The sequence below is a fragment of the Lepus europaeus genome, chromosome 4, assembly GCF_033115175.1.
Source record: "Lepus europaeus isolate LE1 chromosome 4, mLepTim1.pri, whole genome shotgun sequence".
In the NCBI taxonomy this organism is placed as follows: Eukaryota; Metazoa; Chordata; class Mammalia; order Lagomorpha; family Leporidae; genus Lepus; species Lepus europaeus.
Window position 1 is genome coordinate 117,261,463 of NC_084830.1, and position 25,839 is coordinate 117,287,301.

General features: G+C 40.9%; 1 protein-coding gene across 2 annotated transcripts; it reads right to left on the reverse strand.

The window, feature by feature from the left end:
- Positions 1-2,125: 2,125 nt before the first annotated feature.
- MAT2B (methionine adenosyltransferase 2 non-catalytic beta subunit) lies at positions 2,126-23,818 on the reverse strand. 2 transcript variants are annotated; one of them, XM_062188718.1, is made up of 7 exons: positions 23,650-23,818; positions 11,866-12,060; positions 9,470-9,584; positions 9,133-9,285; positions 4,651-4,844; positions 3,379-3,492; positions 2,126-3,019 (listed from the first exon to the last, which is right to left on the reverse strand). In XM_062188718.1, the coding sequence occupies exons 1-7, from the start codon at positions 23,677-23,679 to the stop codon at positions 2,849-2,851; spliced, it is 972 nt and encodes a 323-aa protein (XP_062044702.1). In that variant the 5' UTR covers positions 23,680-23,818; the 3' UTR covers positions 2,126-2,848. The 2 variants fall into 2 exon arrangements, with proteins under 2 accessions (XP_062044702.1, XP_062044701.1); XM_062188717.1 differs by lacking the exon at positions 23,650-23,818 and adding an exon at positions 21,377-21,536.
- Positions 23,819-25,839: the final 2,021 nt, after the last annotated feature.

Sequence of the window (25,839 nt, forward strand, 5' to 3'; positions counted from 1 at the left end):
AAGGCCATGCCAAGGTGGCCACTGGCAAGCGAGCGTCAGTTAGTCAGGAATGGCTTTGAAACTGCCTAGCAACAGGCTGTGATTGGATGGCTCTGGAAACTGCCTGGCGACAGGCTGTCATTGGATGGATTTGAAACTGCCTGGCGACGGGCTGTGATTGGATGGCTGTGGAAACTGCCTGGCAACAGGCTGTGATTGGATGGATTTGAAACTGCCTGGCGACGGGCTGTGATTGGATGGCTCTGGAAACTGCCTGGCAACAGGCTGTGATTGGATGGCTGTGGAAACTGCCTGGCAACAGGCTGTGATTGGTTGGGGTATGGACCGCCCCTTGACCAGATTGGCTGGTCTTGGCTATATAAGCTGTTGTACCAACTGTAATAAACGAGTCTGCAGGCTGCTCGCCTCAAGCCTGCTTTCACCCGACTCCCGGGGTCTGTGTGTTGACTCCGCGCCTCTTGCCCCCACCACGCTGCTCCTCTCAGAAACGAACCCACTGCAACATTGCGGAGAAATCAACGGCAACAGGCAGTAAATCAGTAGATGGAAGATCTCTTTCTTGCTCCCTATCACTCTTTCAAATAAGCAAATCTTTAAGCAAAGCAAAATTAATATAAAGCAAATTTCAAGTTTAAAAAGAAACTGCAGAAAAACATGTATTATGCTACTTTTGTATAAGGGAGGACAGTGAAAAGTACAAGCATTTAAACACATGTTGTGTGAGCATATTCTTATATATGTACAGTGCTTCTAGAAACCTATGTTTTGCATTGGTTTCTTCCAAGATAGAAAATGGGTAGCTACAGAATAAGAATGTTTTTCACTTTATGAAACTTTTTAACTTTCTACTACTATATATGAATTGTTCTAAAAAAAAAAAAAAAAAAAAAAAAACTACAGTTTTAATTTCTTGGTGACCAAATGCAAGTGACAGGTTGACTAGAAGTATCTGGGAAACATCTACAAACAGAGGATATATTTACTGACTGCAATGTTCATATGCATGGAAGTACCACATAGGGAAACATCTAAAAATAGAGTATATGTTTACTGATTGGCTATTACGTATGTATATATGAATCAAAACATCACATAGCACATACAATATACAATTTTATAGGTCTGTGAAATTATTTAAATAAAAAATAGAGGTAACTATCTGGTATAACAATGTGCCACATGTGATGCCAGCAATCCATGTTGTAATGTTTGGGTTTCAATTTTACCTCTTCTGGTTACAGTTTCCTGCTAATGTGCACCCTGGGAGACACTAGTAATGGCTGAACGAATTGGGTCCCTGAAACCCAAATGGGAGACTGGGATTCAGTTTCTCTTTCCTGGCTTTGGCCTGGCCCAGTCATATTTGGGAAGTGAACCAATAGATGGGAGATCTGTGTCCCTATTTTTAAAATAAAAAAAAGAAATAATCTCGGGTTTTAGCACCAAAAAATTAAGCAAGCAGTTTTGAATTCCTGCAATTCTATTTCAAGGGACCTAGGGTAGGACTCAAGTATCAGAAAAAAAAAATCCTCTGTTAATTCTATAGCAAATGCTTGGTAACTACTGATTGAATCAAATCACCCATAAATTAGGTGAATTAGGAAGTTAGAAACAAATACTTAGTGTTCAGTGAGGGAAAAAGATCATAATCTGGAAAAAGAATATTATCAAAAGTGTAATCAGAAAATCTGAAATCAGGGTTTGCACTGATCCCTGAACACAACCCAAGTCACACAAGTCATCCACCTTTCTGGTTTCCTTACTAAGGACTTAAGTAATATTACTGAGATTAAAGTCAATTGAAAATTACATAGAATAATATATTCAAATATTATGCATTCTTCAGAAGGAACATTCTACTTAAATATATAACAAGATTATATATTTATTTTCAGTAAAGAAATAATCAGTTGGTACAAGCAGATACAATACCTATAATATTCTAGATCTCAAGTGGGAGGTTCACAGGTGTTCACTTATTGTGGCATTTTATATCTCAATGTTATCAACTATATTCTTTTATAAGCATCAGATGTTACATAAGAATGTAAAATTAAAACAAGAAGAGAACAGTTTACATATTTGGTCCTTACACTTAAAAAGAGAAATACAAGAAAACAAAGCATTACATGCTAGCAGTACATATTTATTATCATGAAAGGTCAAAAGACATACAAGACCAACTATTATTAGTATAACCACACATGTGAATTATCACTTAGCAACATGAAGTGAAGACAGTTACATATTTATATTCAAAAATTTACACATACACACCCTCTCTTTCATGTGCTCACCATACACTGCTAAAAAAGCAGGAGGCATTAAGCTGCAGTTCCAATATACATAACATATTGAAATATCTCAAGCATAAAAACTGTACTTAAGTTGCAAAAATAAAGTTTCTTTCTTCAAACATTTTGATCTGAGCTCAAGCAAAGCAAATAATGAACATCAATGATTTTCATACTATTTCACACAGTTTAAAACAATTACCATGAAAGGGTCAACAGTTGCAGGAAACCTGAAAATATGGAGGTTATAGGAGTGAATGTATTTTATTTTAAAAAAAAAAAGTCTACAGCAGATCTGTTTCGCCCTGGCTCTCAAATATTTAAGAAACATAATTTACTACACGGAACCTGAAAGTTAAGCCAGAACAAACTGACAAACAAATATTACTGCAAACACAGCATCATTGCCCTTTAGTTTCTTCAGATAATTCACTAGTGCAAGAGCATCTTTTACCTGAAAGATTAAGAGTACTCATACAAAACTATTTCCTTTATTCTTTAAAAAGTGCCACATACTATACTTCTTATTAAAAAACAAAAACATAACACATAAACTAATGAAAAACCGTTTGTCTCCATCTTTTGTCGATGAGAAAAGGCCAAAGTGATTCTTTGATTCCAATTCGAAATGGTGTTCGCTGGCCGATGCCCAAGGTCTCTAATTTGGAACAGTCAAGCTGAGCATTTCTTGGACGTTGTGCTCCTAAGACAGGGCTGTCAGTAATCTTTAAACACAAAAACAAACAAAATCCAAAGTAAATAAAAGCTTTAAATTCTTGAGGGTTATATATTCTCTATTTCATTTTGCTTTTAATGCAAGAAATCTAATTTGAACTTTCATGGAAAAATAAAGTGCCTGCCACAATCAAGACAATCTTATTTCTATAAACTTCACAAATACTCATGGTTTCCTCAGAGATAATAACTTAGAGAAAAGGAACACTGCACACTGCCAATAAAATCAAAGTTCATTTCAATGTGCACTCAGAAATCAAGTTACAAGAAAATGTCATCAATAACACCCACTACTGTGACTGTTCTGGACTTTCAAGAAGTGAGAGGGTTTTAAATGCCATGTACTTACAGGTCTTAAATGACTGCTAGGGAGGTTGAAGGCATCTGCAATTGCACATGCCATTTCATACTTAGTCATCTGTTCATTGCCAGACCAGTGAAAAGTTCCTTTAATTGACGGATCCTAAAAACAACGACACACAAATAAATTAGTTTCAACCTTCTGAGAAGTGGAATAAGAGGTCTGACAAAAAAGCTAATTTAAAAGGCTCAGGAAGTAAAATGCAAGCCTCCTTATCTGGAATGTTTTCCACAAGATATCTAAATTAATATAAATAGTTCCAGTTAAACATAAAAAGCAGTACTAGAAATTAGGGGGAGGCAAAGATGGAGAAAAAAATACAGTTCCCAAGCATTGTTTTACTCCCCAAATGGCCACTACAGCTGGGAATGTGTGGGGCTGAGCAGGCAGCCAGAACTCAATCCTGGTCTCCTTTGTGGGCGCCAAGAACACATTTACTACAGCCATCACCTGCTGCCTCTCATTGACTGCATAATCAGGAGCCAGAACCAGGAATTGAATCCAGGTGATTTGATATGAGACACAGGTATCTTAACCATTAGGCTAAATGCCCAACCCACAGGAAGTAAACTGTAGAATTTAGCCTTAAGGATTTTTTAAGTAAATATAAATAGCTCCAACTTCACTTAATTAATGGGAATCCTAAAACTGACTAGACATTTTTATAGAAATGCAATATAATTTAATGAGTACTTTTAATTACTCAAAGCTAAAACCAAAATACCATTTTTTAAGATGAGCTAATTAAACATTCTCAAGTATTATACTATATATTCAAAATAATTTTTAAAATCATATTATTACATACATTCTAAACTATAAATCTCTTTCACTTTAGTACCAACTTCTTCAAATTAACTCCTATTCAAAGATCTAGAAGAAAAAACAATTCCTAAAGTGGCTAAAATGATAAACTACTTTCCCTCTCTGGCATAACCAACATAAGTTTTCAAAAGGCATTAAGTGATTACTTTTTTACTAAAAAAAAAAATTACAAAATCTCCATCTTGCAAGGAAAGAAAATATGTCTATGATAGGGAAACATAAATTCACATGCAAGAATACAGTACTTTTATTCTTCACAAATATAGTCTACTATCTGTAAGCTCCTTTTGTCTGTCCTTTGGGTTTTGTAAAAGCATTTTTAAACTTTCATTCCTCAGTGCTCCAAGTAGAGCTGTGAGAGTTCAAGCATGGAAAAGAAAAAGTGGATCTTCACTAAAAGGGAAGTTAGACACCCTTCCTTCCAAAGACTCTTACCAGCATTCTCTTCTCTGCTAGCTGTCTGCACACTGTGGCTACATCTTTGACATGTGTAGGGAACCTTTGCTGCCAGTGGTCCATGTTTGCTGACTTGTTGCTGAACTGTACTTTATCAAACATAACAGTCACAGCACTTTCTTCAAGCTTTTCAACTTCTCCATACAAAATAGGAATCCTCAAAACAGCAGCTCCTAGAGATGAATAAAAGCAAATAATAAATTTGATGGGTTCTTAAATTTTGAAAAGTAAAAGCAATATAGGAAACTTCTGTAGCTACTGGGAAAATTCCTAACAGACCGCATTTTTCATTACATTATTACACTCAGATTTCTGTCTACTTTCCTAAATTTGAAAACTGAACTTATGTAAAGAATTCTCTTGGAGCTAGCACTGTGGCATGGTGATTAAGTTGATGCCTGTGATGTCAGCATCCCATATGGGCAAAGGTTAAAGTGCTTGTTGCTGCACTGCTGATCCAGCTCCCTGCTAATGACCTGATACAAGCAGAGAAGGACGGCCCTAATGTTTGTGGTGCTGCTGTCTCCCACATGGGAGTCCTCAGAAGCTCCTGGTTTTGGCCTGATCTAGGCCCAGCCATTGCAGTCACTTGGGAGCGAACCAGCAGATGGAAGCTCGCTTGCTAGCTCTACCTCTGCCTTAAAATAGATAAATCTTAAAAAAAAAAAAAAACTTTTTTTTGTTAGAAGATAACACAATTTAAGTATCTGGGGGATGAAATTCAATTAAGTACTGACTGGTTCAGCAAAAGCCTAGTATAAAAAAAGTGGCAAATGGCAAAATTACATAACTGATGGGAGTTATGTGAAAAGTACGTGACTGTTCTCATCACTCTTATAATCACTGATAAAAATTATTGAGGTACTCAGATTTCATACTGGTTCCTGATGAGGGGTTACAAAATTTTAGATAATTAGCATTTTAACTGAAAGCCAACAAACATTTTCTTTGAAAAGCAAAACCAATTAGTAAACAAGTTGCTATGGTTTGTATACTAAGAGCCCTGAAGGGCTATATGGTATTAAGTTTAATGCACACTGTGAGAAATTCAGATTGGAAATCTAATGTAATTATGGTGATTAAAGTGTGGCCCTTGGTAGGTCATGAGGATTAGATAAAGTCAGCAAGCTGAATCCCCCAAAAGAACACTGAGAACATTTCGTGAGAGAGACCGCACAGACACGATCAAGCTCCCAATTTTTTGCCATGTAATGCCTGACAACACCTCAGGACTCTGTCAGCAAGCAGGCAATAATCACTAGAAGCAGCCCCTTGACCTTGGATCTCTAACTTGGAACCAAAATAAACTGCCTTTCTTTAAAAAGTTACCCAATCTTCATGTAGTACTAAGTCACAGCAACAGAAAATGGACTAAGACAGAAGTGAATACAGGTGTTGCTGTGGTTTGAATGTTTTTGGCCTCTTCAAAAATTCACATTGAATCTTAATCCCCAATGCAACAGTACTGGAAAGTGGAACATTCTGGGAGTTGTACAGTCATAAAGACTCAGCCCTTATGAATTAGTGTCTTTATAAAAGGGTTGGATGGGAGTTCATCCCTTTTAGTTAATCTGCCATGTGAGGACCCAATATTCCTCCCGGGAGGATGCAAATGGCACTCATGAGATGCTGGCACCTGACTTGTACTTCCTAACCTCCAAAAATCAAAGAAATAAATTTCAGTTCTTTATACATGAACCAGTCTGCTTTATTCTGTTATAATAGTACCATGACAGACTAAGATATAAATGTAGTCAAGGGTAATTTCAGGATAACTTATAATACAAAAAATTGAGAAACAAAATGCCCAACAGCCTGATTATTATACTAGCTAATTTTCAAGGACATCATATAGTCTACAGCAGGGACGGTGAACCCTTTTTCTTTCAAAGAGCCAATTGGATGTTTCTAATATCTTTCACAAGCTATACAAAATTATCAATTTAAAAATTAGCCTGTGGGGCCAGCACTGTGTCATAATAGGCTAAGCCTCCACCTGTGGCGCCCACATCCCATATGGGCACTGGTTCGAGTCTCAGCTATTCCACTTTCAATCCAGCTCTCTGCTATGGCCTGGAAAAGCAGCAGAAGATGGCCCAAGTCCTTGGGCCCTGCACCCATGTGGGAGACCCCGAAAGAAGCTCCGGGTTCCTGCCTTCGAATCAGCTAAGCTCTAGAAACTGTAGCCATTTGGAGAGTGAACCAGCAGATGGAAGATCTCTGTCTCTCCCCCTCTCCATCTGTAAATCTATCTCTCAAATAAGTAAGTAAATCCTTAAAAATAAATATATAAATTAGCCTGTTGGGGCCAGTTGCTGTGGCACAGTGGGTTAAGCCACTGTCTATATCGCCAGCAACCCATGTGGGCACTAGTAGTGTCCCCACTGTTCCACTTTGGATCCAGCTCTCTGCTAATGTGCCCAAGTAGAAGATTAACCAGATGCCTGGGCCCCTGTACCCATGTGGGAGACCTGGAGGAAGCTCCTGGCGTAAGCCTGGCCCAGCCTTGGAAGTTGCAGCCTTTTGGTGCAAGAACCAGTGGATGGAGTATCTCTCTCCTCTGTCTCCCCCTCTAGCACTATAACTCTTTCAAATAAATGAATAAATCTTTAAAAAATAAATCAATCCATTTTAGATACACTGAATTTTGAATTCGCATTGAAGGTGCCTTGGCAGGGCCAGACCATATGGTTCCACAGGCCTTATACAACCTATGGGCCCAACATTCCCCATCCCTAGTCTAGGGCAACAGTTTTAGTGTACAGAATCATTAAATTTTTTTGGTTAAGATTTATTTCTTGGCTGGCACCGTGGCTTAACAGACTAATCCTCCGCCTTGCGGCGCCGGCACACCGGGTTTCTAGTCCCAGTTGGGGCGCCGGATTCCAACCTAGTTGCCCCTCTTCCAGGCCAGCTCTCTGCTACGGCCCGGGAAGGCAGTGGAGGATGGCCCAAGTCCTTGGGCCCTGCACCTGCATGGGAGACCAGAAGAAGCACCTGGCTCCTGGCTTCGGATCAGCGAGATGCGCCAGCCGCAGCGGCCATTGGAGGGTGAACCAACAGCAAAAAGGAAGACCTTTCTCTCTGTCTCTCTCTCTCACTATCCACTCTGCCTGTCAAAAAAAAAAAAAAAAAAAAAAAAAAAAAGATTTATTTCTTGGGGCCAGCGCTGTGGTGCAGCGGGTTAACGCCCTGCCCTGAAGCGCTGGCATCCCATATGGGCGCCTATTCTAGTCCTGGCTGCTCCTCTTCTAATCCAGCTCTCTGCTGTGGCCTGGGAAAGCAGTAGAAGATGGCCCAAGTGCTTGGGCTCCTGCACCCACGTGGGAGACTCGGAAGAAGCTCCTGGCTTCGGATCAGTACAGCTCCAGCAGTTGCGGCCAATTGGGGAGTGAACCAGCGGATGAAAGACCTCCTCTCCCTGCCTCTCCTCTCTCTGTGTAACTCTGACTTTCAAATAAATAAATAAATCTTAAAAAAAATACTCTAAAAAAAAAAAAGATTTATTTCTTAATTCCTTAAAAGGCAGAGTTATGGGCAGGGGAGAGAGATCTTCCATCCACTGGTTCACTCCCCAAGTGGCTGCAATGGCCAGGGCTGGGCCAGGCTGAAGTCAGGAGCCAAGCAGTTTCTTTAGGATCTCTCATGTGAGTGCAGGGGTCCAAGGATTTCAGCCATTTTCCACTGCTTTCCCAGGCACATTAGCAGGGAAATGGACCAGAAGTGGAACAGCCAGGTCTGTAACCAGCACCCATAAAGGATGCTGGTGTTGCAGGCAGTGGCTAAACCTGCTATACCACCAACGCCCACCCTGAAAAACATTAAATTAAGCACTACACAGCCACTGTCAGGACTAAGATCCTAGAGCTGGCTCCATGTGTCCTGCAATGCAAAGCTGGGGGACAAGGTGGTCACAGACCAAGATACATACTATAAAAAAAATAAATAAATAAAAAATAAAAAAGATATGTACTATAAAACATAAAATACACATAAAACGCTTCCATATTTAACATATTTGGTGCTTACACCTCTTAGGTGATATTAAACTGTCATTCTTTACAATTTTTAATTTCTTTTTAAAATTCTTTTAAGTGTGTACCTTTTATAAACGTGTATGTTTTATATATACATGTGTATATATATCATATACATACATACACATGAAGAAAAAACACATATAATACATCAATAAAAAAAGAATACATCAATCTAAGAGAAATGGTATTCTACTGATTTTTAAAAATATAACATTTGTACTCTATGATTTGTTAGCTATATAGAAAGGTGGTGTAGGGGTGCATGTGTGTGTATATAGAGACACTGGAGAAAGTCTAGAAATACTTAGTTATCCTTGAGGATTTTTAAAATTCTTATTTTCCTATTAACTACACTACAATTTTTAATTAGCTAATTTATTAAAACGATATGAACTACCAGGGACTGGAGACTATATCTTACCTAAGTTGTTCTCCAATACAGCCTTTTCTCCTTCTAATTTTGTTTTGCCATATAGATTTAGGGGAGCTGGTATGTCTTCCTCTCTATAAGGTGGATTTGTTCCATCAAATACATAATCTGAGCTTATGTAGATGAGGAATGCTCCAATTGCAGCTATAAAGAGAGAAAACAAGAAAGACAAATTCATTAAATTTTCACATGACGTAACTCTTCAAGATGAATTTATAATAATTTGTATTTTGGAAAACATAAAAACAAATCTCTGACAAACAATCCAAACTTTTTGAATTTGGTGATCACTCAATATTTTATGAAGACTTTATAAAGTCATCTTTACCTGCTTCCTTTGCTAAATTCCCAGAAGCATTCACATTAAGTTGAGAGGCAGCATCTGGCTGATTTTCTACAACATCTGGTCTTCTCTCTGCTGCACAGTGTACTATGACATGAGGCTAGAAGTTAAACATTGTTGTATTTTTAACTCAAAATGCAATAAAACAGATGAACTACAATTTTTCTAAAGTAGAGAGAAAAGGTTCATTACATCAGCATTCCCTTAACTAAATTAATGCTATTTTAAAAAGTTTTGTTATGCTTCCTTCCCATCCCCCAAGGTTTGAACATTCTTAAAATACACACATAAAATCTGAAAAGCAAAAGAGTAAATTTAGTAATCCCTAGACAAAACCAGAAAAATCATTGTCAACAGCTGCATTTATAAAGGAAAATAAGCTTTATCCCCTAATTTGGATGGAAGAAAAGCTACCCTTCATGTAATTAATATGACCTAAATATTTAATCAATCTGTCAGAGGGACAGTAATGTATCATTTTCAAATTAAATTCATACATCTAAATCTCTAGTCATTTAAAGAAAGTCAACTACCCATAAAATTGCTATTCCCATTTGAGCACTTAGTATGCCACCTATGACAGGCACTGTGGGAAGAATAAGGATTTCATAATCTAGTAGGAAAAGATATGTAAAGAGATGGTTTCATGTACTGTGAAAGACATCAAGATAGAAAAATACAACTGGTTCTTGTAGGGAAAGGGAATTTTGTTCCCAGAATTGCAGCTAAAATTTTGGAAGACTACTGGCAGGTAGCTACATACTCACATACTGTTTTCTCCTTTTCAGTGATCTCTTAAAAAAGCCTAATCTGAGACCTGTTTTCAGATATGAATATGGATAACCTGTGGTACTTCTTAAAATGTAGAATCCAGAGCTCCACTTACTGGGAGCTGGGGGCAGGTGTTTGGACTAGTGGTTAAGCCACTAGTTGGGATGCCCGCATCCCATATCAGAGTGCCAGGGTTCAAGCCTTGGCTCCACAATTCCAGCGAAGAGGCACCAGATGATTGCTCAAGTAGTTCTGTCCCTGTCACACAAATGGGAAACCTGGATTGAGTTTCTGGCCTGATCTCCAACTAGCCCAGACCCAGCTGTCACCAGTTCTTGGGGAGTAAACCAGCAGAAAAGAGCTCTTTCTGTTTTGTGTTTTTTCACTCTAATATATAAAACAAACACTTCTCTTTTTTTAAATTGTTTTAAATCTTTCAGAGTGAGGCCCAAGAAAAAAGTTTCCCGAGTGAATCTGATGTAGGTTTACAAAGAATATGAACTCTGTATTTTATCAAAGGTAGAACAAACCTAAACTTTCCTGTGGCCATGGACAAAAAGTCATTTAACCACCCTAAGCCTGATTCCTCAGTTCTAAACTAGAAATGATACTATCGGGGCCGGCGCTGTGGTGTAGTGGGTAAAGCCGCCACCTGCAGTGCTGACTTCTCATACTGACGCTGGTTCAAGTCCTGGCTACTCTGCTTTCAATCCAGCTCTCTGCTATGGCCTGAGAAAGCAGTGGAAGGTGGTCCAAGTTCTTGGGCCCCTGCACTCGTGTGGGAGACCCAAAGGAAGTTCCTGGTTCCTGGCTTTGGAATGGCGCAGCTCTGGCCATTGCAGCCATGTGGGGAGTGAACCAGAGGATGGAAGACCTCTGTCTCTCTCTTTCTGCCTCTGCCTCTCTGTAAATCTGCCTTTCAAATAAATAAATACATCTTTTTTAAAAAAATGATAGTTGGCTGGCGCCGTGGCTTAACACGCTAATCCTCCACCTTGTGGCGCCGGCACACTGGGTTCTAGTCCCAGTTGGGGCGCCGGATTCTATCCCGGTTGCCCCTCTTCAGGCCAGCTCTCTGCTATGGCCCGGGAAGGCAGTGGAGGATGGCCCAAGTCCTTGGGCCCTGCACCCGCATGGGAGACCAGGAGAAGCACCTGGCTCCTGGCTTCGGATCAGCGAGATGCGCCGGCCACAGCGGCCATTGGAGGGTGAACCAACGGCAAAAAGGAAGACCTTTCTCTCTGTCTCTCTCTCTCACTATCCACTCTGCCTGTCAAAAAAATTAATTAAAAAAAAAAAATGATAGCATCTCCTTTACAGCACTGTAGTCCACAGAAACATCCAAGACATTTCCATACAAAACAACATTGAGAAGGCACTTGAGAAACAATCTTTGTACAAAATACTTCATATTTTCATCTGTTAACACGTAACTCAGTATACACGCTGCCATGCTAATATAAAGTACACTATATATTGTTACTACTTAATAGGTTAAAGCTTTCAAGCATAGTAATTAACTTACTTGAAAGCTGAAATCACATGTTTTACATCATTGAGACAATTCTTAAAATAGTTCATATACATCAAAAGGAACAACTAAACCACACCTGAAACTCATGAATGATGTGATGAACTGCATCAGAATCCAACAGATTAACTTGTTCAAATTTTGGTCTTGCTCTTCGAAAACCACAGCCAACGGCATGCCAATTATTCTGCTGAAATTCCTTGTATACAGCTCTGCCGAGAAGTCCTGTGGCACCAGTAACCAGAACACGCCTACTGGGGATGTTAACTTCCTCCTAAAAGGCAGAAGAAAGAATTGTTTGCTTAGAAAATCTGAAGTTTTCACCATTGTTCATTGAATATGCCAAGCATAAGCAGTTTGGTTCATAACCCATAACTATATGCCAATTCTAAAGTTGTAACAAAGATTAATAAAACTACATAAACAACTGCATTAAGAAAAAGTTCTAATAACCTCACCGAAGAAAGACTCTAAAATAATACTCCAAAATTTACCTAGCTAGATTTAGATATCCTATACTGATAATGGACAATCTTTTTTTTTTTTTTAATTTATTTGATAGGTAGAGTTATAGACAGTGAGAGACAGAGAGAGAGACAGAGACAGAGACAAAGGTCTTCCTTCCGTTGGTTCACTCCCCAAATGGCCGCTACGGCCAGCATTGTGCCAATCCGAAGCCAGGAGCCAGGTGCTTCTTCCTGGTCTTCCATGCGGGTGCAGGGGCCCAAGCACTTGAGCCATCCTCCACTGCCCTCCTGGGCCACAGCAGAGAGCTGGACTGGAAGAGGAACAACCGGGACTAGAACCTGGCGCCCATATGGGATGCTGGCGCCGCAGGCGGAGGTTTAACCAAGTGAGCCATGGCACCGGCCCCAGAAAATCTTATTTTTATGACTGATGTTCCCCAAATACCAATATCAATTATGTTCATCAGTTTAAAAAATACCTACAACTTCAGTTTTAAGTTTACTGACTTTATGGTCTTCTTAAGTATTTTGTTTATACCTGCCAATATGTTTGATTGACATCTGTGGTCTTCAACTTTTAATCCCCAATTATCATTCAAATATCAGTAAGTTATTTACCATATTTCTATGGATCTGAGTTAAGGAATTAGTAAACATTTCAAAGGAATTTAGGTGAAGACAAATAAATCTGGCTCCGACAATGCTAATATGCTTTCTAAGTTTAATCACAGTGTTAAGTGCTCTTGAGTTAACTCTGATTTTACTTACATATAATATTTAAGACTAATGAGAGGCATAAGGTAAAGAAAACGAAGTACTTTAAAATAATCTGTACTGAGAAAAAAAATTCCTGATATGTGGAAATTAAGAACTCACCACTACTTAGGAAACCATTTAAGTTCTGTCTCCAAGTTATGGTTTCAAAAATTTCCTTTCATTCCAAAACTGGCGCTATCTAGTTTTCTCCCACTCTTGAATAAAGCCAACTTTTACTAATCAAAAAAAAAAAAAGGGTTATTAAAATTTATCAACTTTCTTATTTAAAATTTCATTATAGTCACCTGAGTTGTCAAAATCTTTAAATATATGTACAATAAATAAAGACCTTTCATTTTCAGCCCTTAGTTCATTCAGTTATCCAGTAGAGTATGTGAGATGGCTTTCACAATTCACAAACAATGGCATTAAAAGATACTACGGGGTAGGTCTAGCAGTGAGTATGCCGTATCTCCTTATCTGATGCCTGAGTTCAAGTCCCAAACTGTGCGTGGCAAAATATGATGACTCACACAATTGGGTCCCTGCTACCTTTGTAAGAGATAAAGACCGATTCCTGGCTCCTGGCTTTGGCCTGATCCAGCCCTGGCTGTTGTGGCTAAATAAGGAGTGGGCCAGAAGATGGGAGCACTTCCTGTCTTTTTGTCTTTCAATAAAATTTCTAAGATTTTTTAAAATGTGCATTGTGCATGAAATTTTGAAGCCCCTCATAAATGCATTTAAGAAAAAACCCAGGCCGGCGCCGTGGCTTAACAGGCTAATCCTCCGCCTTGCGGCACCGGCACACCAGGTCCTAGTCCCGGTTGGGGCGCCGGATTCTATCCCGGTTGCCCCTCTTCCAGGCCAGCTCTCTGCTACGGCCCGGGAAGGCAGTGGAGGATGGCCCAAGCGCTTGGGCCCTGCACCCGCATGGGAGACCAGGAGAAGCACCTGGCTCCTGGCTTCGGATCAGCGAGATGCGCCAGCCGCAGCGGCCATTGGAGGGTGAACCAACAGCAAAAAGGAAGACCTTTCTCTCTGTCTCTCTCTCTCATTGTCCACTCTGCCTGTCAAAAAAAAAAGAAAAAACCCAAATCATTTATTCCTAGAGTATGAAAATCCTGAAATTAAAGGGATGATAGTGAAAAATATAATAAAGGAAAATCCTTAAAAATAATTTTCTGGCAGGCCGGCGCCGTGGCTCAACAGGCTAATAATCCTCCGCCTTGCGGCGCCGGCACACCGGGTTCTAGTCCCGGTTGGGGCGCCGGATTCTATCCTGGTTGCCCCTCTTCCAGGCCAGCTCTCTGCTATGGCCCGGGAAGGCAGTGGAGGATGGCCCAAGTCCTTGGGCCCTGCACCCGCATGGGAGACCAGGAGAAGCACCTGGCTCCTGGCTTCGGATCAGCGAGATGCGCCGGTCACAGTGGCCATTGGAGGGTGAACCAACAGCAAAAAGGAAGACCTTTCTCTCTGTCTCTCTCTCACTATCCACCCTGCCTGTCAAAAAAAATTTTTTTTCTTTAGTTCAACCAATTTCGAAATATTTTAAAAGCTGAAAGAAATTTCATCCAGGCTTTCTGTTGTAAAACTTGGCTCTAAGCCAACTCATCTACAAAGACAAATATTTCAGTCAGCAAAATACTCTGTCAATTTTTGGCCAAAAGAAAGCTCTACCAAGACTTTAACTACAAAGAGGAGAAAACATGCCAAGTCTGGTTTAGATACAATCAGAAGACAATTCACATAACAAATACTGTAAAGATTTCTGGGAAAATACTACAAAAGATACATGATTTGGTTTATTTTTAATTTCCCACTGTTTCCTTCATTCTAAAGAGGCCAATAAATAGTTATTAGTCTTAGGTCAGTTTTAATAGCCTTAAGCAGTGGTTTTCAAGTTTAGGAGTAGATCAAATCACATGGAGAGGGCTTTGAGAGCATAAAAGTGGTAGGGGTAAGGTGGAGTGGAGTGCTGATTATTAAGTTCCCAATGCATGCTGAGCACAGTGATTTGGGAACCACACTTCGAGAACCAACCACAAGTAAGCTTGAACTCAGTAATGTTCAAGGCTTTCACAACAGATCCTCTTCTGTTATTCAAAAAAAATTTTTAAAAACAAAACTGTGATCTCCCTTTCTGGAATGACAGTATCTTTTCAATCACAGGCCAGCGCTTTGACATAGCAGATAAAGCCGCCGCGTGCAGTGCCAGCATCCCATTTGGGAGCTGGTTCAAGTTCCAGCTGCTCCTCTTTTGATCCAGCTCTCTGCTATGGCCTGGGAAGGCAGTGGAGGATGGCCCAAGTGCTTGGGCCCTGCACCCGCGTGGGAGACCCGGAAGAAGCTCCTGGTTCCTGGCTTCGGATCAGCACAGATCCAGCCGTTGCAGCAAACTGGGGAGTGAACCATTGGATGAAGACTTCTCTCTCTCTCTCTCTGCCTCTCCTTCTCCCTCTGCGTAACTCTTTCAAGTAAATAAATAAATCTTTAGAAAAAAAAAAAAAAGAAAGAAACACAATTCAAGGTATTATGGAATCTCCACAATGAATTAGATTCTTTGTAGGTTACTGGCTCTATAAAGGCAAAAAAAAAAAAAAAAAAAAAAAAGCCAATATGCTGTCTACTATTTTCACTGCCCTGTTATGGAAAGTGCATATTTTGAAAAAACTACGTCCGGTTTTCAAAAATTTTTGCACCAAAATAAAACTTGTTTTTTAATCTAATTTTTCCGGGCCCAGCATTGTGGCACAGTAGGTTAATCCTCCGCCTGCAGTGCCAGCATCACATAAGGCAGCTGATTCTAGTCCCAGCTGCTCCTCTTCCAATCCAGCTCTCTGCTGTGGCCTCGGAAAGCAGAAGACGGCCCAAGTGCTTGGGCCGCTGCACCCACATGGGAGACCAGGAGGAAGCACCTGGCTCTTGGCTTCAGATCTGCACAGCTCCGGCTGTTGCAGCCATATGGGGAGTGAACCAATGGAAGAAAGACCTTTCTCTCTGTCTCTACCTCTCACTGTCTGTAATTCTACCTCTCAAATAAAAAAAATTATTTAATTAATTAACCTAATATTCCATGAATTTTCTAAGACTTCTCATTAAAAATTTTATTAATTTTTTCAATTAAAAATATTAACTGGTAGGCTAAACACCCATCTCTAATATTGAGGTTTTTGTTTCTGATTTTTTATTTGAAAGGCAGAATTACAGAGACAGAGGAGAGACAGAAATTTTCCATATGACGGTTTCACTACCCAGATGGCCTCATAGGGCAGGCCAGAGAGAAGCACTGGAACTCCACCTTGGTCTCCCATACAGGTGGCAGAGGCCCAAGTACTCTGGCCATCTTCCACTGCTTTTCCAGGTGTATCAGCATGGACCTGGATCACAGATGCAGCAGTGAGGGCTTGAATCAGTGCTTATGTTATGTAGGCATCTCAGGTGGTGGCTCAACCCATTGTACCACAGAGGCCACCAATATTAAGCTTCACAAACAAGGTTCTGATAGGCATATAACACAATTCACTTAAAATGATTGTAGTTGCATGTTGCAAACTTATTTCTACGTTAAGGCTTCCTGCTCTGACTGAAAAGCCCACAAGATCATTACAGGCATGGAAAGCCAAAACACTGTGGCAAAAAATGTTCTAAGTGAAGGGTCTCTGTGAGTGAGACCCCTGTGGAAAGAAGTGGCCATCAAAGAAGGATGTACTTTTCACTAAAGAGAGGAAAGAACTTCTACTTTGCTTAAGGCCTTGTCCAAATACTTACGGAGTACTTGGACTCAAAAGGCTTCCATAGCCTAGGCAGCTCATGTCAAGAGCCTTGAGTGGTCATTGATGTCATACTAAGAATGCTGTTAAATTAACATGAGTCACTGTGCACTAAGTCCCCCTGCAGGACCTCTGTCCTCAATGAGTTGTATTATGAGAGTTAATAATAAAACTGGTTCTCAGGGTTTTTTTTTTTTTTTTTTTTTTTTTTTGACAGGCAGAGTGGATAGTGAGAGAGAGAGACAGAGAGAAAGGTCTTCCTTTTGCCGTTGGTTCACCCTCCAATGGCTGCTGCAGCTGGCGCATCTCGCTGATCCGAAGCCAGGAGCCAGGTGCTTCTCCTGGTCTCCCACGCGGGTGCAGGGCCCAAGCACTTGGGCCATCCTCCACTGCCTTCCCAGGCCATAGCAGAGAGCTGGCCCGGAAGAGGGGCAACCAGGATAGAATCCGGCGCCCCAACCGGGAATAGAACCCGGTGTGCCGGTGCCACAAGGCAGAGGATTAGCCTGTTAAGCCACGGCGCCAACCGTTCTCAGGTTTTTTTGTGTGTATATGTGTGTGCAAACTGTTGAAATCTTTACTTAGTACAGAGTTGGTCTTCTGTGTATAAAGTTAACTGAAAATGAATCTTGGGGCCGGTGCTGTGGTGCAGTGGGTTAACGTCCTGGCCTGAAGCGCCGGCATTCCATATGGGCACCAGTTTGAGACCCGTCTGCCTCACTTCTGATCCCGCTCTCTGCTATGGCCTGGGAAAGCAGCAGAAGATGGCACAAGTCCTTGGGCCTCTGCACCCACATGGGAGACCTGGAAGAAGCTCCTGGTTCCTGGCTTCTGATCGGCGCAGCTCCAGCCGTTGTGGCCAATTGGGGAGTGAACCAGTGGATGGAAGACATCCCCCCCCACCCCGTATAACTCTGATTTTCAAATAAATAAATAAATCTTTAAAAAATAAGAAAATGAATCTTAATGGAGAACAGGACTGGCAAGGGGAGAGGGAAGAGGAAGTGAGGAGGGAGTGCGGGTATGGTGGGAGGAATAACTATATTCCTAAAGTTGGACTTATGAAATTTGTATCCCTTAAAAAATAAATTATAAAAAAATAAGATGAAGGGAAAAATAGTTATATCTTTAAAAAAAGAAAAAAACCTATTTTTATACCCTTAAATCCTGAGGTAATATAAAATATCCCTAGAAGAGAACCTGAAACAGTACAGGTTAGACAGTAGTCAGATGTCAGTGCATACAATCTTATTAAAAGAGTAGGGATCTCAAGTGCAAGCATTTGGAGCCAGCGTTGTGGCACAGCAGGTAAAGCTGCCACATGTAATGCCAGCATCCCATTTAGGCACTGGTTCAAGACACAGCTGCTCAGCTTCTGATCCAGCTCCCTTCTAATGTGCCTGGGAAAGTAGCTGAAGATGGCCCAAGTACTTGATCCCCTACACACATGTGGGAGATCCACAACAGGCACCTGATAACTGCTATTGGCCTGGCCCAGACCTGGCAGCTGGGGCCATTTGGGGAACGAACCTGGGAATGGAAGCTCTCTCTCTCTCCTTCTGTGTAACTATGACTTTCAAAAAAAAAATAATCATTAAAATTTTGTTTTAAAAAATAAAGTGCAAGCATTTGCTGAAAAGGAAATGATACTGCACAATCTTATCTACGAAAACTGTGAAGTTTATATAAACATAATCTGTACTCTTGATGATAATAATAGCTTTGTTAAGGCCACTCCATTTTGTTATTTCCAAAGCGAAGAGCCTGAAGCCTAAAGAGGTTAAAGATTTTGTTCAAAATAAAAGGGGGGAAGCTGAGACCAGAATTCAGTCTTCTTGCTTCTAGGGTAAAGCCAAATAATCAGAATTTTTCACAAACCTCTGATCTTACATTTGGTTTCATGAAATATTCAAGTTTTATCTGCTGTGCCAAAAACCGTAGGTTGAGAAATTACATCCCTTTTGATCTAATTCCTTGTGGGTAAATTGGACAAGATGACCGACACTCTTCCATATTTAAAGTTTTACAATTCTAAAATTTTCTATATTATCCTTACAACAAAGGGTCTGAATAGGATAAAAAGGGCTTCACTTACTTAAGTAACTTAACTGTTCGTCCTTTTCAAACCATTCTCTCTAGAGACAAGGGCACCTTTTGCCATCTATTTAACAGCAAAAACACGTTTTTTATTTCTTATTTTGATCTTAAGTTAATCGTGGCTGGCAAATAGAATATGCAACACTCTGAAATTAAGAGATGCCAAACAAAAATGTCTCTAATTTTGTTTCTATTTAAACAGAACACTGCCTAAAATTTTCTGAAGTACACTGTTTTGTTGGTTTTTGTATATAAATAGCTTAGGAATAAAAAGTTTCCTCTAAAAATTACTTTGGTTAATCATTCCTAAAATTTATTTTGGTCCTTCAAAACACAGGAATATCCAAACATTCCAAAAGACTCAGAATGAATGAATAAAAAGTTGCCTTGGTCATCCAAACCACAATAAAAAATTCAAAATGTTTGTGTGAAAATTCTTCTTTCTCAATTTCTGTTATATTAAGTACACTCAACAAGTTTAAGGTACTCTAAATGCACCTGTCTCTTTTTGTATAAACTTAGATGTATGGAATTCAACCACTTCAGGCAATCACATTTTCAGATACCAAAATTTTCTTGAAAAATATTGGACATACAAATCAATGTAGAGCTACTGTTCATATTGTGCTTAAAAAATTATATGAAATTGTACTCATAAAGGTAATGGGAGACAAACGCTGTCCAAATGGTCCAACAGTGCTCTAGGACAGTGATTTCCACTTTAGCTCATTAACTCCTATCAAAAACTTTCTAGCCAGGCCAGTGCTGTGGCATGACAGATAGCGCCGCCTGCTGAGACCTGGCATCCTATATGGTCGCTGGTTCTTGTCCAGCATGCTCCACTTCTGACCCAGCTCCCTGCTAATGCTGTGGAAGAGCAGCAAAAGACAGTACAAGTGCTTGGGCCTCTGTTACCCACATGAGAGACCAAAACAAAACTCCTGGTTTCAGCCTGGCCAGTGCCTGACCCAGCATTGGCCACTGCGGCCATCTGAGGAGTCAATCAGTGGCTGGAAGATCTCTGTGTGTCTCTCCCTCTTAGTAACTCTAACTTTCCAAATGAATTAATTAAAATAAATTAAAAAGGAAGATTTCAAAAAATGTTTTAAGACAGTGGACTATCAGTAATATTTGGAAAGGAATGTTGTTTAATTTTAGTAGCATATTTTAAAAAACTTATAAATTTGGCAAAGTTTCATAGTCATTTCTTAAATGGATTCTCACAAGATTCCCAGGAGGTAGACCTGGCCTTCAATAAACTTTAAAATTCCTTAAGTACCTAGGTAGGATTGGTCTAACTTCTACTGTCACCCTACTGAATCCAGAGTCAATATTATCAGCCACCTCTACCAGTTGCTTCTCTTGACATTATTCCTTGGGCAGTCCTCATTCTTACAAGATGAGTTTTTATACTACGGGTTCTGAGAGCGTAGTATGTGTCTGAGCTCTTAGATCTATCCTTTTTAATGAAGAAAACCATTAAAAGCCACTTTCCTTTTACTGAACTTCTATTGTGTAAGCAGATTAAGCTTTACACACACAAACACACAGAGAGCCATGCATGCACATACATATGTAAACAATCTGTAAGAGATGAACTGGTACTGTTTGGGGCTCGCAGGAACAATACAGGTTAGACAGCTCATCTATCCTAACTCTACTTTCAAAGAACCAAGACGATTTAAAAACACTGAATTCATTAAACTTTGAAAGCATAAAAAAAAAGTGCATGTTTAAAACAACCATCTCATATCCAGAAGACATTCAGGTCTGGACATTAGCAGTTACGGTCACAGCTGGATATATTCTGGATGCTGGGAGGCCTGAAATGCAATGGAGGTGCCGGATGTGGGGAGGACCTCATGGACGGAGCTCCCTAACACGCTAACAGTCTTCCTTCAATGCTACTGCTTTAGTGGTTCAAAGGCCAAGACAGTCGACCACGAATCCCTTGCTCCCACCTCACTGAATGAACCCGGGCAATTGTCTTATTCTGACTCCCTCCTGTCGCCTATAAAACGGATCTTACAGCTATGAAGGTTAAAATAATGGTTGCAAAATCCATAGCGTAGAGCTCTGTACAAACCAGGAGTTCGCCAAGTTATCACTTCCAACACCGTTACCTCCAAAGAGCTACCTTCCTTCGTCCTTTCTCAAAGCTAGAACTTGTAAAATCACGAACTAACAATGCAGAACCACAACGCAAACAACTGTAAAGTCTCCCTCTTTGTCGGTGGCAGCAGAGACTGAGAACTCGAAAGTAAAACGCCTGCTGCCGCAGCGCGGGTGTGCGCCGAGGTAAACAAACTCGGTGGCGCCGCCCTCTGCTCCAGGGCTGGGGGGGGGGGGGGGCGACGCCGAGACGACTCCCGGCCGGGGCTCTGATCCCGGTGCGGTGCGGCGGGAAAACCGCCCCGAACCTCCCGGACCTGTTTCGTCTCCTCTGGGCCCCCAACCCCTACCCCGGTTCCCATGGGAGACCACCAAGGCAAACCCTCACCTCCACCAGCCGGCAGCTCCCGGGAACAAAGTGAATGGAAAGTTCTTTCTCCCGCCCCACCATACCCGCCGTCTTCACAACGCCGCCCGAGCGGCTACCACCTCCTACAGCCCAGGACTGCCGCGGGCCTCAACTAGAGGCCCTCGGCCCGCCTCTTCTAGGCCGTAGCCGACCCCCGCTCGCCACTTCCGGCTTCCGCTGCCTTGGCTGCACCCTTTGATTGGCCACGCTCTGAAGACGTCACAGAAAGCGGGCGGGCGCTCAGGGGACGCTCCCCCAGCCCACGCGCCAAGTCTTAAAGTGATACACAAAACAAAGACGCTGACGTTGAGCAAAGAAAGCAAATCTTGTTTGTATACGTGCCTTTTCTTCTGTTTCTTTTTTTCTTCTTAATTGGGGAAACATTGAATGGGATAACCTAGAGTTTTAACTTTTCAGACTCATACGCAGTGCATAAAAATCAACTACGTGTACTATATAAAGTAGAATAAAGCATTTTTAAAGTCACGGGAGGTGAGGGGGCAGGGAGGCAGCACGATAAAAATGGATCGTTAGACCCGTAGGCTGTTGAAAGCTTTAGAAAGAGGTAAAAATAAAATAAAAATAAAAGTGTTATCTGAGTCACTCACACCTCAGCTGAGATGCTTCAAAAAAAAGTACGTGTGAAATTTCAAAAACATGGCACCATATTGAACTAATTAAAAATAAAAAGGTGTAGGGGGAGAGAAATATGAAATCTCTGGGCACCTCTTCAAAGCAAACATTCTTGGACTTTGCCCATAATTAGAATGAGAAACTGTGGTGGCAGAACCAGGGACCTCCTTTTCGGTGGATTGAGCAGGTCCAGAGCTCCCCACGGGAAGCACCGACTTCCAGCCGCACCTGGGGCTACGCGAGCCCAGCCTGGGCGAGCGCCCACGGTTAAAGGAAAAACCAAGGGTAGGATGAAAGGCCGGGCGTTCTGCCGCCTGTATCGCCTTCTAGAAGTAAGGAGCGATAGCCCTGTGTGCTGTGACCAGCCTGGTACCCAACTGACCTCTCTTACAGTCATTTTAAAATAGCAAGATGTCCCGCGCCCGCCGGGATGCCTGTGAAATTTACCCAGAAAAAAGTCCTCAGCTCATTGGGCTTAGAATTGGCCGAGGTTCCACGGAAGGGCTGCGTTGTTCTTATTTAGGGCCCAGGGATAATGAGATCTGTAAGTCGCCCCACAAACGTGATAGCCGCTAGGATTTTCCTAAGAAGGCCTTATTTTCATAACCACCGACTAATAAAGCAAAAATGGTAGAGACTTTGGAAAAATTTTACTACGCCAGAGCCCGTGACTTTTCCTTCCTACCCAACCCCCAACTAAGAATTCCTTATTCACATCAACAAAAAAGTTTTCTTTGAAACAGTACAGGAGTGTCCTTTTCTTTTCTTTTCTTTTTAAGCTGGGTCTTTGATGATCAAAGATTTAGCATTATTTATTTAGGGAATCCTTTAGAGAGCCCAGGGCACTAAAGTAGCATAATCAACAGACAACAAAGAGAAGGGCAGGATAAAGGAGGAAGGGGAACCGGACCCAAGGTCTTCTTAATCCTTCTTGTTTAAAAACCGGGAATTCTGTTTTCAGTTTCTATTTGCTAGGTATAATGGAACGAGTCTTTCTAGACAAATAAAAAGTGCTCAACGTGAAGAGAATTTATGAACAAGCACATACAATTATCACTTTGATTCTCAGAGCAGCCTTATCTTGTGTGAGGTGCAAAAACACCTGGCACTTGAGAGAGACTTGCCACGTAAGTTAGGTATAGTTCTAGGGGCATACGTTTCCATATGGTTTTTAATTATTTTCTTTAATAATGGCAGGGTTCATGTGAGTCAAACGTCATCCTTACACAGACAGTATCCAACTTAGTGTGGTGGCTAAATCTAAATACACAACAGCCAGGAACTGAAAGTTATGTGAGCAGATTCAATTCAAACAAAGACTGGAGCCCCCAACTGTAGCTATGTATTTATATAGACCCTCCACAGACATTACTGAATTTAATCTGGTAAATGAAGCCGCTGTGCTGTTCTGCATTTTATCTTGTCGATTAACGCGGCTTAGCTGCTGCCCTGGGTCAATAACTAAAGTTGGCTTCTTGTTCTGTGTCCCAAGGTTATGTTTTTAGGTAATGACTGTACTCCTTTTTCTTCACACACCCATTCTGCTTTTACCAGGCATTCACTGGAATGCTTTTAAAGTAACTCTAACTCGCTTCATTTCGTGAATTGCTCGCTCTTACCTGTTCCATGTCCTCCGGCATTTCAGGCATGATTCCAAAATTATTTCGGGAAAACAGATCCGGGATGGGTGTCAGCCTCTGCGGGCTCCGCGTGCTCTTTGTCTGCTCAGCCTGCAGAGAGCGCAGGCACGCCGAAACGTGAGGTGCAGCTTCACTTGACCTTTTAAATTAGCATTTTGATTCCAATTCCGGAATCTCACGGAGTTTTCCACAGTGCAGTAAACTGGCAGCTGATTCCCCCGCGGTAGTCTCGAAAACGCCCAATGAGAAGTTCCCTGTTTAATTGCCAGCCAAGCCAGGTTCCATTAGCAAAACCATACGGTAGAACCAACTATTTAAAATTAAAAAGAAAAGAAATCCCATCAACTTCCTGCCAAGACTTGTTGCAATTTTCTCTTGCAGAAGAAAAGCAAAAGCCAGCAATTGATTCTTGTTCCAAAATGCTCTCATTTTATTCAGTTATACCTTGTTGTGACAGAATATGTACAGTAAAATTCTCCTGTACCACTTCCTCCCACCCCCCCCCCGAATTTTTAAATTAACTATGTCAAAGAACAGTAAAAGGCAACAGCACATGGAAATTAAAATACAGCAAGTTATTTCCATTAACATTGGGCTGGTTTATGATTGAGAATATAGTAGATGTATAGCTTTAAGTTTGGTCAAACATTAAGAACTTCCAGATCAGTAATTCCCAAACCTACCTGCACCACAGAACTTCTGGAACAAAATCATTCTCTAGCAATTAAACCCAATAGTATTATTTTTAATAGTTTTGAGAGTGATGAAGATTTAAGCTTTGAACCACTGTTCTAGACTATGGCTTTCTACCAGTTTAAGAACAACAAAAATTGCCTTTGTAAATTAAAAGTACGTTATCTTTGGGGCTGGCGTAGTTGTATGTATTCCTATATTTCTTATACATACATTTAGGAGCATAGTGATATTTCCCACCCCACCCTCCCTCCCGCCCCATGCTCCCAACCCTAAGATAACATTTTTTTTTAAAAAGGTTTATTTACTTAATTATTTACTTGAAAGAATTACAGACAGAGGGAGAGAGAGATTCCATCAACTGGTTCATTCCCCAAATGGCAGCAACTGCCAGGGCTGGGCCTGGCAGAAGCCAGGAGCCTGGAACTCATGGGTGGCAGGGGCCTAAACATTTGGTCATTCACAGAGCCTATAAAATATGAAGAACATTTTTGTTTCTTTTTCTTTTTTTGTTTTTTGGGGTGTTTACATTTAAATATATATATATTTTAAAAAATAATTTATTTAGGCCGGCACCATGGCTCAACAGGCTAATAATCCTCCACCTTGCGGCGCCGGCACACGGGGTGCTAGTCCCTGTTGGGGCGCCAGATTCTATCCCGGTTGCCCCTCTTCCAGGCCAGCTCTCTGCTATGGCCCGGGAAGGCAGTGGAGGATGGCCCAAGTGCTTGGGCCCTACACCCGCATGGGAGACCAGGAGAAGCACCTGGCTCCTGGCTTCGGATCAGCGAGATGTGCCGGCCGCAGCGGCCATTGGAGGGTGAACCAACGGCAAAAAGGAAGACCTTTCTCTCTGTCTCTCTCTCTCACTATCCACTCTGCCTGTCAAAAAAAAAAAAAAAAAAAAAAAGAATTATATACTGAATGAGATCAAGATTAACAATAACTTTTTGGGGACTGGCTAATTTCACTACCTATAGTGGTTTCTAGTTTCATCCATTTTGTTACAAAAGTCAGGATTTCTTTTTTTTTTTTTCCTTTTTACTGTTGAGTAGTGTTCCATACTGTATATATGCCATAAAGATAAATACCATGTTTCCCTCATCTGCAGTAATTAATAGAGTATCTAAAAATGTAATGTACAGGAGTGAAATTGACATTTTGAGATTCTATGATTGTTTACAGCCTTTGTCTCTGCTGTTGAGGAACATTGGTTTTTTTCTCATACTATTTGTTGAACTTACTTACTATCAGGTTAATATTATGAGTATAAAAAAAACTGAAAATAGATCTTTGTAAAAATTAAGAGTGGGAATAGGAGAGAGAGGACGAAGAAGGGTGGGAGTATAAGTGGGAGAGAGCGTATGGTGGGAAGAATCATTGTGTTCCTAAATTTGCATATATGAAAGGCATGAAGTTTGTATACCTTAAATCAAAAATTTTTTAACTTTTATTTAATGAATATAAATTTCCAGT